At 35.0% G+C, this 16,134-nt stretch overlaps 2 protein-coding genes across 2 annotated transcripts; both read left to right on the forward strand.

Annotated features, from left to right (window-relative positions):
* Positions 1-1,997: 1,997 nt before the first annotated feature.
* Positions 1,998-12,151, forward strand: LOC123877519. Its single transcript, XM_045924322.1, has 3 exons — positions 1,998-2,129; positions 4,666-4,921; positions 11,832-12,151. The coding sequence occupies exons 1-3, from the start codon at positions 1,998-2,000 to the stop codon at positions 12,149-12,151; spliced, it is 708 nt and encodes a 235-aa protein (XP_045780278.1).
* Positions 12,152-14,657: 2,506 nt separating this feature from the next.
* LOC123877520 lies at positions 14,658-16,067 on the forward strand. The gene has a single exon (XM_045924323.1). The coding sequence runs from the start codon at positions 14,658-14,660 to the stop codon at positions 16,065-16,067; it is 1,410 nt and encodes a 469-aa protein (XP_045780279.1).
* The last annotated feature ends 67 nt before the right edge of the window (positions 16,068-16,134 follow it).

Consider the following 16,134-nt stretch of genomic DNA (forward strand, 5'->3'; position numbering starts at 1 on the left):
AAAAAAAGGTACAATAATTATCACCTCACTTTCATTATTTTTCATTTTTTAACCCCCGACGGAAAAAGAGGGGTGTTATAAGTTTGACGTGTGTATCTGTGTATCTGTGTATCTGTGTGTCTGTGTATCTGTGTATCTGTCTGTGGCATCGTAGCGCCTAAACGAATGAACCGATTTTAATTTAGTTTTTTTGTTTGAAAGGTGGCTTGATCGAGAGTGTTCTTAGCTATAATCCAAAAAAATTGGTTCAGCCGTTTAAGAGTTATCAGCTCTTTTCTAGTTTTCTTGTAGAAAAGAAGGTTACATAACCGTTAGGTTCATAATATTATGTCAATTGACTGACATTTGTCACTTGACATAATATTATGAAGCTGTCGAGATGGACGTTGCCTAAATAAATCATTATTTATTTGAAAATGATCTTTTGGAAAACTCAGATACTTTAGATCGAAGGCGCGGAATAGTCCAAGAAAATCAGTTCAGCCGTTTGAAAGTTATCAGGTCTTTTCGGTCTTTTCTAGTTACTGTAACCTTCACTTGTCGGGGGTGTTATAAATTTTTAATTTACACTTGTATGATAAAATAATAGGTAAGTCATAGGTACCTATGTATTTATTATTGTGAATTTTTCACTTACAGAAACTTTAGCGTTTGAAACACTTGACATTCAGCAACTTTCAGTTTTTTATTAAGAATCACCTCACTTTCAGAAACTTTCAACTTTTACTAAAAATCCCCTCATTTTCAGTAACTTACAGCTTTTAAGAATAACCTCACTTTCAGAAACTTTCAGCAGTTGTCAGCTTTTACTAAGAGTCACTTCATTTTCAGCTTTTATTAAAAATCATCTCACTTTCAGGTTATTATTAAAAACCTTTTCAAAAATTTCTACGTGTTCTCGGGCTATGTAAATATTAATTTGCAGACGGTATTGTCATTGTTCCATAGTGCATAAGCATCTGACTGTCAATATTAAATATGGATGAACTTCTTCAAAATTCAACATGCAGTGACAAGTCCAAAAACTTATTCACTTATGCAATATTAGAAAATATGACAACGAAAGTATGAATATATTTTATCTGTTTTTCATTACCCAAGTATTACTACCTACGCTGCTAGAAGTAGTTAATAACTAAAGCATACTTTACCTTGGTCAACCCACCTTCAAACCTTCACCGATTTTACCTATGATTGTCTGAAAGAGAGCTCATCCATACTAATCCATACTAATCATATATGAGAAAGTATGTCTGTCTGTCTGTCTGCTTGCTTTTCACGGCCCCGCTTTTTTAACAAATTTTGAAGGGCAGCTTGTAACCCCGTGGCCGGATATAGGTGGGTTACTTTTTATTCCGATCAATCAAAGAGTTTCCTTGGGGTTTTTAAATACTCGTACCCATCGCGGAACAAGTAAAAATAAATGTAGGTCTAATAGGTAGGCTTTATAGGTCACTCGTACAAACTTAGGTAGGTACCTACCTATATCAGATTAGAAGGCTTTGATGGGTATCATTTCGGAAAATCCTATTTTAGTTGGAGTCTACATAACACAAATCTATTCTTTTATTGTACACCACAAAATTAGTATAAAAAACATAAGTATACAAAACAAAAACATAGGCAGCTGTACAATTTGGCGGCCTTATCGCTACCTAGCGATTTCTTCCAGGCAATAAAAGTGTGCAAAAGGACTTAGCTTTAAAATAACATGTTAGTGATAATTACCGGGAGTCTCCGATGCATGGAGGAGACGAAAAGGCCGGGTCTTCAAATTATCTTTTACTTATAATATACTTGTACTATTAAATGAAAAATGCACTAGCTTTCATACGAAAATCTACTTTGCACATAGCATTTAACGAGCACTTATGGCCTATGCGTCGCGCTACCCGTACGCGACTCGCAATTCGGTTGAACCACAGTGAGGGGGGGGGCTCAGAATAAAACCACCTAGTCGGTTCCTGGACACACATTCCTCGACCCACCACAGGACAATGAAGGCGATAGTACTGCTGGTGTGTGTTGCGTTTGTGTCTTCGAAGCCCACTGGTGATGAAGATATGCTCGGATCAGTTATAGGAGTGGTGAGGAGTTGTTCCGAACAGGATGTCGCGTTGTGTCTCAAGGTGTGTTTTGTTTTGTGTTTTGTGTTTTTGTGTGTTAATTAAAAAAAACAATTAATTAATTCCCGGTCTTGCCTACTTAGTGGTGCTTAGTGACTATAATCCCTAAAACTCAAACTCAGAATCATTTATTCAAAGTTGGTACTATTATACACCTTTTGATGGTCAGAATTGTTTAATGATGGTATACTTAGTGATGATAATAAAGCTACGAGGGTTCCAAACGCGCCCAGGTCTGAGAAGAGCCCACAACAAACTCAGCCGGGTATTCTTTTTATTATCACCACTTCACAAATCAAAGCTGTTAAGCAACACATTGCCAAGCTTTCTTATCATTTAAATAATCCTTTACATTATAGTATGATTTTTAATATCGCAAAAGCATCTTAAAAAGTTAAGATAATCATATATTGAATTTGAGATGATTTAGACATTCGATCCATACAATAAATGTCAAAATCTCATTTAAAATCAACGTTCAACACGTGCGTTTAACTTTTATTTAAACCGCATCTAAAGTTTTTGTGGTAACCCAGTAAAAGTTTCAGAAGTATTCGATTGTTAGAGCTTCGAGTTTCAAGTGAACTTGTGAACGGTATTAAGTTTTGTATGTCAGTATCAAAGCTTTGATAAGCTAAATAAGTACCTATATGCAGTTTGAAAATTTTCAACCAGTTCCAATAACGCGTTTGAATGCTTGAAAAGCTTAGCCAAAGGTTACCAAGGCCATATAGATAGGAAAGTGCAGTAAACGTATTTAAGATAGTTATCAAACACTATAGTTATTAAACACTACAGTGCCTTTTTGTGTGTATGAAGTACACAACATAATGACAATGATTTAGGTAGAATTAACAATTATTATCTGTTTAGTGTATTTCCTATGACAAAACCATAATAGATCAATGGTAAAATATGATACCATTAATTGGCCATATTCTTGACCATGCCAAGAATTTGTTTATGTGCCTACATTTATGTACAAATTGCAGATATAATCTAAGATTTTATTGTAGAAATATATTGGCATATTTAAATCCATACCAATATTATAAATGCGAAAGTATGTCGGTCTGTCTGTCTGCTACCTTTTCACGGCCCAACAGTTTAACCGATTCTGTCGAAATTTGGTACAGGTTCAGCTTATATCTTGGGGACGGACTTAGGCCTTTTTATCCCGGAAAATCAAAGAGTTTCCACGGGATCACTAAAAACCCATCCGCTTAACCGATTTGTATGAAATTTGGTACCGAGGTAGCTTGCGCCCCTGTAATTGACATAGGCATTTTATTCCGGAAAATCAAACAGTTTTCACAGGATCTTTAAAAACCTAAATCCACGCGGACGAAGTCGTGGGCATCCTCTAGTTAACTATGAATCTTAATTTTAACGGCAATTTAGAAACAGTTACTTTATATTATCTTGCTTTTACTACAAGATTTATGCCCACAAATGAGTTTGATTAGTGTTATTTTTAATTATTAAGTAGCTTTGTAGATGTATAATGATAAATAATAGCATTATTTGAGTAAAATTAACCCTAATACCAGTAATTCACCACTTTTGGTTAGTAAGCGTGCATCTTGGTTATTCAAGGTAACTTTCTCAACACTGTAATTTACCTTTTATTACCTACAAAATATCTAAATCCATACTAATATTATAAATGCGAAAGTGTGTCTGTCTGTCTGTCTGCTACCTTTTCACGGCCCAACAGTTTAACCGATTTTGACGAAAGGTACAGAGTTAGCTTATATCCCGGGGATGAACATAGGCTACTTTTATCCCGGAAAATCAAAGAGTTCCCACGGGATTCCTAAATACCCATCCGCTTAACCGACTTGTATGAAATTCGGTACCAAAGTAGCTTGCGTCCCTATAATTGACATAGGCATTTTATCCCGTAAAATCAAATAGTTCCCATGGGATCTTTAAAAACCGAAATCCACGCGGACGAAGTCGCGGGCAACCTCTAGTTTTATAGTAAAAATTATAAAAGGAATCTTAACTGGTATGACTCAGTTTGGGTGCAATTTCTTGCAAGAGTCGTTTGTGGCAAATCACTTGCACTATGTCAATGTGTGCAGTAAGTTTTCTGGTAGAAAATAAGCTGCAAATGTTTACTCAGTGCAAGTATGGTGCAGCTGACTTCTGCTTTAACAGGGCACTCTCCGTCACTTACTCCATACAATCGTACAATCGTAGTTCCCATTTCATTTGAATATTAAGCAACCAAAGTCCATGAAATTTTGCAGACATAGTCTAGAAACTAATATCTGTGTCTGTGATGTTTTAGATTTTTCTAAAAATATGTAGTTTTAAAATTACAGGGGCTCAAAGATTTGTATTTTTCTTTAAAAAAAGGCCTAACTTTGTGCTCGTTTTTCTAGACAACGAAGCAATTTAATGAAATTTGGAAAAACCACAGACCTAGAAAATTTTATGAATATTATGCAGTAAAAAATTATGCTATTAGCACACTTAGCCTTACACATAAGTTTTTTTTTTTTCAAATTAAAAATTAGCCTTATTTCCACAGGAAAAAGCGCTGAAATACGCCGAAAATTTGGCGACAGCGCGAGAAATCAACCTTACTGATGGAATCACGCTGGTTGGAACTGGATCATCCCGGTCAGCCAGGTCCTTCGAGCCTCTCTCGGAGGAGCCAAGAGCGAGAGAGAACCAGGTGGAAACCAGGCTGGTGGACGCCGCTGCGGACTTCTTCGAAAACCATGTCATCCAACTCAGAGTGCCGAAGAGTACTGTGGAAGATGTCAAGAGATCACTTGAGGAAGGTTAGTAAAAACATAAAGTTTCACGATTGTATCCGCAGTAGGCAAGGGCATAGAAAGAAACTGATTTTGGCGCGAAAAAGGGGTTCAGGGCCTTTTTAACAAAACCATGATGAAAGAAAAAACTGAAGGAGGACTACTTGAAGGAGTTTCTGAATCCTGGTCAATAAAAGTTTACCTTTCAAATTGACATATAGAATTTCATTAGTTTCTGTTTTTTGAAAAACAGAAATGGTATATTATTGAAGCCAATTAATTATACGGCATATATTGAAGCCAAATATAGGCTTCAATATATGCCATATTGGATCTGTCATGCATATCAACAAAAAATATAGACCTTTGCCACGCGAAACGCTAAAAAAAGCTTGAGACCTCATTCATAAAATAACTTTTACAAAGTGAATCTATTATTGTTTCGGGATACCCTAAAATCATCCAAAACTCGGCAGCTGATTTTTTTCGAAAATTAAATTAAAATTGTATTACAAAGCTATTAAAGAGTTACGAGATAATAGATGAACAAACATACAGACACCCTCAAAAACATAGATCTTTAAATTCATAACCCTTGAAAGTGGATGGAAAGCTTGATTCATCAATACCTACAAAATGAGTACATTGGAAAACGTAGTACCTACGAGTAGTAATAGAACCTTTCCAATATAAAAAATTGGAAAACCATACACCACTAATTAGCGGCACCATGCTAATTATTGTTGCAATAAATTATACAACACCATGTGTCTGTTAAGTACGACTTTCAAATCTGCTTTACCTGTCTTAGGGCCGATTTTTAAATCATCAAGTAACTTTTATCTGAGGGATAAAGACGTTTTGACAGAAATTTCATATGCAAAAACTGTCAAAACCTCTTAGAATTTATTCCTCAGATAAAAGTTATTTGACCTAACCGGATTGGATTTTGCATTTTCAAAGCCATCAATCACTTTCTGAAAATGTTACAAAACTCTTTAAAGCTATCCTTATCTAATTACAGTACCATAAGGTGCCAAGAATACTGGCTGCATTTCCGCACTTGACAGCCAAGCTGATCCTTAGCGCAAAAAATGAGCCTGCCCTTCCGTCACCGGCTGAGGCAATAAATTATACTACACTAGCTGATACCCGCGACTTCATTCGCGTGGATGTAGGTTTTTTAAAATTTCCGTGGGAACTCATTGATTTTCCGGGATAAAAAGTAGCCTATGTGCTAATTAATCCAGGGTATAATGTATCTCCATTTTAAATTTCAGCCCAATCCGTCCAGTAGTTTTTGCGTGAAGGAGTAACAAACATACACACACACGTACAAACTTTCTCCTTTATAATATTAGTGTGAAGTGTGATAGTATATAAGTCAAGGCCAAGTCTGCAATCTTTAAACCTACCGTAATATCTACTTTGTTGAACTCTTTAGCACCCATTAATCTTGAGTGTTTTATTAATCGGCCTACTCTCATCTTAAACGGCGCATATATTCTACTTACTCGAAAAATATGCTAATTAAAAAACTAGTCGGTAATAATGAATAAATTTGCAATAATTAAGCACAGACGAAACAGCGTCTGATCGAAAACAAGTGTAAATTAAAAATTTATAACACCCCCGACAAGTGAAGGTTACAGTAACTAGAAAAGAGCTGATAACTTTCAAACGGCTGAATCTATTTTCTTGGATTATAGCTAAAAACACTCTCGATCAAGCCGCCTTACAAACAAAAAAAACTAAATTAAAATCGGTTCATTAGTTTAGGAGCTACGATGCCACAGACAGATACACAGATTCACACGTCAAACTTATAACACCCCTCTTTTTGGATCGGGGGTCAGTAAATTAAATTGCATACAATTTCTAGGATATGTAACTTCAAAAACATAAATAACATTTAACTAAACCATAGAGCTATTCTCGGCGCTAGGGAGGGAAAATTTGCACAACCAGTTTTAAAACATGTAGAGAGAGCAGATGCACTTAATTGTTCAAAATGCAGCCTGCAAGTAAAATAAACGTTCGTAGGCACTTTATAATTATCATGCATAGTATGTAAATGGTAGGGTAATTTAAAAGTCACTATTTTACTGAAAACTGGACGATATCTGGACGTGGATTTTGGTTTTCGAAAATTCTGTACGAATTTATTGATGAATAAAACCGACCAAGTGCGAGTCAGACTCGCGCACTGAGGGTTCCGTACTCGGGTATGTTTTCCAACATTTTGCACGATAATTCAAAAACTATCATACAAAAAAATAAATAAAAATCTGTTTTAGAATGTACAAGTAAAGCCCTTTCATATGACACCCCACTTGGTATAGCTATCTTACTTTGAAAATTGAAACACGTTTTTTTTTATAATAATGTAACCACTAATTCGTGGTTTTCAGATTTATTCCTGTATCTGTGCTATAATAAGACCTACCTACCTGCCTTTCTGATTCTAGGACAACGGGAAGTACCCTATAGGTCTTGACAGACATGACGGACGGACGGACGGACGGACAGACAGACAGCCAGAGAGACAGACAATTTTGTATTTTTATAAAATTTGTATGGATTTTACCATTAAACTCAATAATTACTGTATAAGTCAAACCCGATTGGAATGGTGCCAAGAATGCTGGCTGCATTTTCACACCTAGGCTGATTGCTTATGCTTAAATTGACCTAGACCCAGTAGCAGCAATAAACTGCAGTATAATACGAATTCATTGGTACTTAGTTTCTAGCGTCTCCAGGCAAACGGGTCAAATACATAAATCTCGGTGAAAGAGCCATTTATTAAGCTTATAATTATTTACAAGTGATAATATATTCAGGCGCAAAATCAACAAATAAACATTATAATTTGTAATAATACTTGATTGTTTTCATTTAAAAAAACAAAATTAAACATCACATTTATTATCACTTTAGCGACCTTTTTCTTTTTCTATCCTGTATTTTATTCTTTGTTATAGTAGGTATTAAGCAAAAAAAATCTTTAAATTAAATTAAATACGCGTAAATTCTTCGCCAAAATCATCGTTAATCAAAAAGTAAAACCACAAGTTATTTCAATGATTTTCTCAATAGAAACAGTTGCATTAACAAGTGTAAATTAAAAAATGCATAACACCCCCGACAAGTGAAGGTTACAGCAAGTAACTAGAAAAGAAACTTTCAAACGGCTGAACCGATTTTCTTGAATTATAGCTAAGAACACTCTCGATCAAGCCACCTTTCAAACAAAAAAAACTAAATTAAAATCGGTTCATTACTTTAGGAGCTATAATGCCACAGATAGATACACAGATACACAGATACACAGATACACACGTCAAACTTATAACACCCCTCTTTTGGGTCGGGGGTTAAAAATCGCTTGAAGCTATACTTTACGGGTAGAGAAAAGAATGAATATAATAATTCAAGTGGGTACAATCGTTCCGCGAAATTGTAGACGTGATATAATAAAATAACGAGAACTATTATATAAACCAGATGAGCGTATAATTCCTGCCAATCATTACGCTCTCGTGAAACTCAATTTAAAAAGTGACCACTGGCCATACAAGTATGTGGAGAGAGATACTCGTAGTATAAAAACCGGCCAAGTGCGAGTCAGACTCGCGCACTGAGGGTTCCGTACTCGGGAATTTTTTCCAACATTTTGCTCGATACATCTTTATAAAAAATAAATAAAAATCTATTTCAGAATGTCCTGTACATTCTGAAATAGATTTTTATTTATTTTTAAAGCCCTTTCATATGATACCCCACTCGGTATAGTTATCTTACTTTGAAAATTGAAACACATTTTAATTTTTTTTTTTTACATGATATAACCACAAATTCGCGCTTTTCAGATTTATTCCTTGTATTTGTACTATAAGACCTACCTATACCTGCCAAATTTCATAATTCTAGGTCAACGGGTTTCAGACAGACACGAAAGACAGACAGACAACAAAGTGATCCGACAAGGGTTCCGTTTTCCCTTTTGAGGTACGGAACCCTAAAAATAGAAAGTCCTTAGTCATGGGAACCGTGGTAGTAGGTAACTATATCAATTGAGGAGCGGTGAACAAAACAATGTCTAGTCAAAATGCTTTAATTTTCTTTTTAATCTAGACCTTTTAAACCCATTGCATACAAATCTGAAATCATTTCCAGACAAAACGACCTGAAACTGTACTAAAATCGAATTCAAATTTCTGATTTCAAACGCTGCGGGGTGATTCTCCACTCAGTGTCTAATATTGAATGATAGCCACCGAGTTACTATTTTGACATTGGGTGGTTCTACATTGCTGCTTCATTGAGTGATACTAAAATAATTTCATAGAAAACCTTCAATGGATTAAAAATAAATGTCAAATGAGCTCGGTGGCTAGCATTCAGTGTTAGACACAGAGTTAGTGAATTAAGAAGCTGGGCTCATTTCCAAGCAAAATTGCCTAAAATTGTATTGAGTCCAAATATCGTGATTTCGATCAAAACCGTACAATTACAAGCGACTTTAGTGTAGTTTTTTACTCCTCCTATAAAATTTTAGTTCGTGCAATTACACCGTTTTTTTCGTCAGCTCCTCAATTATACAGCTTTTATCACAATTATCACACTTAATATTATAAAGGCGAAAGTTTGTATGTGTGTGTATGTTTGTTACTCCTTCACGCAAAAACCACGGGACGGATTTGGCTGAAATTCGGCATGGAGATAGATAATATCCTGGATTAGCACATAGGCTACTTTTTATCCCGGAAAACCAAAGAGTTCCCACGGGATTTCGAAAAACCTAAATCCACGACGAAGTTGCGGGCGTCAGCTAGTCAAACATAAAATTATTAGGTACTTGCAGGAATGCAGCGTTTACGGTTTTAGAAATCGCACATCCCTATATTAAAACAGTCGCAGACCAAGCCAGATATCTCCATGAACGGGTTCTGCGCAGGCTCCTCTGGAAACCAGGCCATGGAAAGCGGGCGTGTACCTATTCCACTTTTTTGCCAAGTCTCAATGATACTAAGAATGTTAGGAACTAGTTGGACGCTTCCGTTTGCGGCGACAACATAGCTGAGTAAAAGTCTAGTTAGTAGTTACTCGCTCCAGGCGGATTCTTGTCCAAAATGGAAGTAGGTTTGAAGCTTTCGAATTGGTATCAAGTCGATGCACTTTCTAGATAAACGAGGTAGTTATGCAAACTGGACGTAACATTGTGAATTTCAATAGCAACACTTGTTGGTATTTCAGTTCGGCCTCCGATTTGAATTCGAATTAGATTTCGGGGAATGAGTGCACACTCTATGTTTATTGATGACCGGAAACTACTTTTTAGTTTAAAAAGGAAACACAACAGCTTTTTAGACTGTAACAATACAGACAGAGACACATTTGATTGCGAATAATTAAATTTAAAAAAAAAAATTTTGGAAATAGAATAGATTGGAAAACGAAGGACGTGTGGCCTAGTTTTCACAATGCATATCAATCTATTTTGGGACCTATCTTTTCGATCTGAGAGGATACCCGTGCTGTGACATCGATGGGTTGATCCTGATGATGATATCTATCGATTGCGACTGTTAAGCAACGTTAACCCAAATCAACAACTGGATGGATAGCCAACTTTGGAACTCCTACTTTGGCCTTTTCGTTTTCTGTGTGCCTCAGAGAAGACATTGAGTCGTTGGTGCCAGTTATTATCATTAACATCTGATAATAACAGTAAAGACTCTTAGAGTCGAAATCTCGTTGCCTGAGTCGAGTTGTACAAGGAAGGATCTGGGAACCCACAGCATTATTATCCCGAAAAACTCGTACCATTATATTGTGATTATTATTGGTCAGAGCGGCTGACCTTCAGCAATGTTGAATAGAGGTCTCTCCGTCACTCGCTCCATACAAACGTAGTTTCATACTCAATGGAATTTTGTAGAAGCTTTCCGGGAACTAATATATATGCCTATGGTTTTCCAGATTTCCGTTAAACTATTCGGTTTCAAAGTTACGCGGTCTTAACGATTCTCATACAAATTTTTGAACCCCTGTAATTTTAAAACTACATACTTTTAGAAAAATCTAAAACACCACAGGCACGGATATTAGTTTCTAGAATATGTCTGCAAAATTTCCATGAGTAAGTGACGGAGAGAGCCCTGTTAAGGGGCAGAAAGTTTAAAAAGAAATTCTAGATTTCTAGAATTAGATAGATATGCAAATGCTACCTCCTTTTACGGTGTAAATGAGATAAACGTCGCATTTGTTAGTTTACACTTAAGTTAACGATCCGTGTAACGAGTGCTAATTGCAAATAAAAAGTTTCGAAGCATCATCTCTTTGAATAATTGCAATTATAAATGACTGTTATTGCAGACGATGTATAAAATATTAGGCAATGATGATAAGTTATGACATTATAAATAAAAAGCTATAGCGCTAATGATAATATTAATATTTGTCATCGTTAAGAGAGAAAGTTCATTATTAGTTAAATAGTTTTCTTTTTAGTTTCTATTTGTTCTAAAATTACGTAAAATGAGCTAATTTTCCAATATTTCCGGAAAATTCTAAATAATTTTTTAACAGTTCCAGAAAAGCGTAGCATTATTTTCGCAAGAAATTCATAAATAAAATTAATCAACCTATCCCCAATCTATCAACCAGTTACAGCAACGTTGTTATTTTGTTCAGATTCAGATTCAGATTTATTTATTTGCTTTCATGTACATTTAAATTAATTGATGGTGGGTTCTTAAAGCTAAAAGTTGTTAAAAATAGTATGGTCTTTTTGACAAATAATAATGTTGTGAAGTAACCTATCGACATTTATTATCGATTATACAGATAGATTAATTAATAATTTCGGTTGACAGTTTATCATGTGCCCTGTATTTATGACCTCCGTTAAGAATTTTTTTTTTAATTCTAGGTCGTGGTAAGAAGAAAAAGCTGAAGCAGCTCATCCCGATCTTTGCTCTTCTTCAGCTCAAGATCCAATCCCTCATCCCTCTGTTCCTTGGAATCATCGCCTTAGCTGCCGTCAAGGGTCTGATCCTCGCTAAAGCCGCCCTTCTTGCTTCAGCCCTTGTCCTACTCAAGAAGTTACTCTCAAAACATGATCACCATGAAAGCTATGAGGTAGTCGCCCATCCTCACCATGATGAGCATTATAGCCACGGAAGCGCCCATGGTGGTTGGGGTAGATCTCAAGACGCCCAGGATTTAGCTTACAACGCATACTCTACCTAAACCTAAGATAGATGTAACCTTATAAGGATTTATAAGCCGTCCTTGATATTATTTTATATTTTGAGATAATTAATGAGATAATTAATGTTCTGTGTTGCTTTACAGTAAAGTATCTCAATGTGTACACGAAATAATGACGTCATACTATATTGTTTAGAGCACAGAACAGTTGGAATTTTCCGGGACTTATATATCGACATAATTTGTTTGTGGTATAGTATGTTTCACATCACTAAAATTATTCTGGCAAATAGAAAATAATATTAGGATGGAGTATAGTCTTACGCGTACCTCAATGATTGTTGACAGTTAATTTATTGTTATTTAATAATTAATTTATCTAAATTATTTATTTAACTCATTAAATGCTTGGCTATGGTCTACGCGTCACCAGTATTTTGATATTTATGTACCTGTTATTTTTATCTTGAGTTTGTTATCATTTTTATCGCATAGTACAAAGATTATTTTAAGTCAAATAGCTTTAATAACATTTTTTTACTCTATACTCGTCAAAGTCACAACTTTTTACTATTTATGTTAGTATGTATCTACTTCTTTTTAATCTATTTATTGTTAATATTTAATTTATAAATCATGTATCGCTTTTGTAAATATGCTTCATATAATTGTATTTATGTAAAATATTGTTTTTAGAATCTTTGTTTTTATTATATTATGTAATATTATATACTTACCTATGTTCCCTATGTTCACTACCTATATTTCTTCCGTATATTTTCGTTTTTATATCACTACATTTTTTTTTCATATTAATTATATTTTATAATTGTATAAGTATTAAAAGGTGATGCCCTTCTTTAAAAAATCACATTCAATTTCGCCCACCATTTGTATGCACAATCATTATAATGATATTATTAATTAATATTTTAGATCATTAATAAATATATGGAAGTCATTTAATTAATACGTTTTTCATTCTTATTTAATACTCATTAAATATCATCATCATTAATTTTAATTTTTAAATAAATATATTCAAATATAAAGCTGTTTTATTTATTTTCGTAAAATGAATACGAATTAAACAATGGTACTGATTCTGTTGGCAACTAAATTGTAGAGTATTCGTATCCTCTTCTTACTAATGTAATATGAAAAGGACAGAGACAGTTTGACAGATTTAAATTTAATTTAGAGCTGTCAAACCTCGTGATTTTAGCTGCTATTTGCAAGCCTATTGTTTTTTGTAAAAATAAGTTCCGTCCTATTTTAACAAAATTAAAAAGAGCAGGATGCAGATTGCAGATACTCTAATTTTAGTTTAGAGAAAAACTACAGAATCGGCGCCAATGTTTACTTATTCCCGCGACTTCGTCGGCGTCGACTAGGTACATACATTTCAAACCCTACCTTAAATTTAAATTTCTAAATTTTAAATTTCTAAAATTCTTAGCTTGAGTTGAGTTTGTATTTTTTTTTTTTGTTTTATTGTTTTATTTTTAACACCGAAAAAACCACAGAGGTTTGTCCTCGGTGCCTATCTGCAACGAAGGTACATAAGGGTCAATAGGATTAGCACTAATATAAATAATATAATATAATCTACATAGACATAAAAGACTCAGCCATCTAACTTTGCTAAAAAATATTCTTTTAATTTATACTTAATGTTTTTAATATCTATTTTTTTAATCAGCGTTGGAGGACATCTACGTCACACTAGCTTGCCATTTCAGCTCGATCCGTTCAGTAGTTGGAGCAGTGCGTTGATAGATCAGTCAGTCAGTTATCCTGTCCTTTTACGTAATACGCGTAATACCTAGAGATGACATTTAGAGATAATAAATGCGGAAGTGTATTTGTTTGTTTATTTGTCCTTCAATCACGCCGCAAAGAAACAATGGAACGACGTGATTTTTGCATGGATTATAATAATATAGTTAAAGACAAAAAAATATTTAAAAAATAATCTACTAATAATAATATTAAAAATATTAAATATTTAAATAAATTAATAATATATCTATTAATAAGTCTTCTATGGGCATAGGCTTATATCACACTTCACAGTAATATTATAAAGGCGAAAGTTTGTATGTGTGTGTGTGTGTGTGTGTGTGTGTGTGTGTGTGTGTGTTTGTTACTCCTTCACGCAAAAACCACTGGACCGATTTGGCTGAAATTTGGAATGGAGATAGATAATATCCTGGATTAGCACATAGGCTACTTTTTATCCCGGAAAATCAAAGAGTTCCCACGGGATTTCGAAAAACCTAAATCCACGCGGGCGAAGTCGCGGGCATCGGCTAGTGCTGTAATATAATAATAAAAATGTATTTAGCCCGGTAAAATAAATTTACAAACGACATCTTGTCACGGTATCTCATAAAATAAAACAATAGAAAGTAAAGAGTCGCGCACTGGCGCTTGTTGTAACTGGACGCGTATATTGTGCGATCGCTAAACCGGTTTCACAGCGTCGCTGCACTCATGCGTATTTGCGCGGTGAACAGTGTGCCTGATAGTGAGTAGGGTGACAATGAATAATAATGACCCGGATGAGTCCGACGAATCGGAGTGTTCATTGGAGTTGAGTGCGGCAGGATGTTCAATGAACGTAGAGGAGAACGTGGATATGACAGGAACCAATACTGATAAAAGACCGTACAAAAGAAATCGAGAGGGGGATAAAGAAGAAATGTGGACGACTGTGGGAAGGAAAGGTAAACGTTTTGCTCGAGCCGAAGCAGGCGAACCAATACCAGAGGACAGATACGAAATATGCATGACAGGGTCTGAACAACTTCCAAAACAGTTCAAATTGGCAAAATTATTGCAAACTGCGAAGATTCAGCATGTGACTCGGATCAAATATATAAACTCATACAAAGTTCTAATACAATTTAATAATGAGGACAGTGCAGAGGAGTTTATTAACTCAAAAACATTTCAAGAAATGGGATATAAGATGTATAAAACTATGGAAATGACACACACATATGGAGTAATAAAAGACATAGATTTGGAGTATACGGATGAAGAAATTTTAGAAAGTCTTAGTTGTAACATTCAAATACTTGGAATAAAAAGATTAAAACGCAGAAATAGATCTGATGGAAAATGGGAAATTTGCGAAAAAATGAGAATATGTTTCAAAGGATCCAGTTTACCGCCTCACGTTAAAATTTTTGATACCATAGCAGAAGTGTCCCCATACATGTATCCTGTGACACAGTGCTCACGTTGCTGGAGATTCGGCCATTCTACCAAAATCTGTCCTTCTTATAAAATCGTTTGCCCAAAATGTGGAGATAACCATCCAAACTGTACGAAAACCACATTCAAATGTAACAATTGCGGAGGAAAACACATGGCCATGGCCAGAATTTGTCCAATACGGTGTAAAGAGAAACGGATCCGAGAACTGATGATTGAGTTTGGTGTTTCATATAAAAAAGCGATCACTTTATATGTTCCTCCAAGTCCCCCACCAAAACCGGAGCCTGTATTTACTGAAGAAGATTTTCCGAAGCCTAACAAAGAATATCAAGATGAATCAGGTCAATCCGACCCTTCTGCGGGAAAAAAATCTTATGCTGAAGCAACCAAGAAAACAGGTTCAAAGGAAAAAAAGAAGAAGAAAAAAGAACAAAGAAGTGTTTTTGAAGACATTAACTGGGATGAAGAGTCTGAGACAAGTGAAAGAATGGAAACAAGTGAACAGGAAGAGGAACATTCTAATCAAGGGGAAACAACCGAGAAGAAAGAAGATACTACTTGGAAAGCATTGCTCAAAAAATTGAAAGAGAAAATTCTTGAAAAAAATCTGACATGGGAGGAAAAAATAAAAACTTGCTGGAAGATTTTATACAGTGGGATTGTATCTATGGTTGTAAAATATCTCGCAGATTGGCCGGGTTTTAAGCTCTTCAACCTTAATGGCCCCTAGCAACACTAAGCATTCTTTAAATGTGATCCAGTGGAACGCGCAAAGCCTCCACCCCAAACTGACGGAA

The sequence above is a fragment of the Maniola jurtina genome, chromosome 24, assembly GCF_905333055.1.
Source record: "Maniola jurtina chromosome 24, ilManJurt1.1, whole genome shotgun sequence".
Classification (NCBI taxonomy): domain Eukaryota; kingdom Metazoa; phylum Arthropoda; class Insecta; order Lepidoptera; family Nymphalidae; genus Maniola; species Maniola jurtina.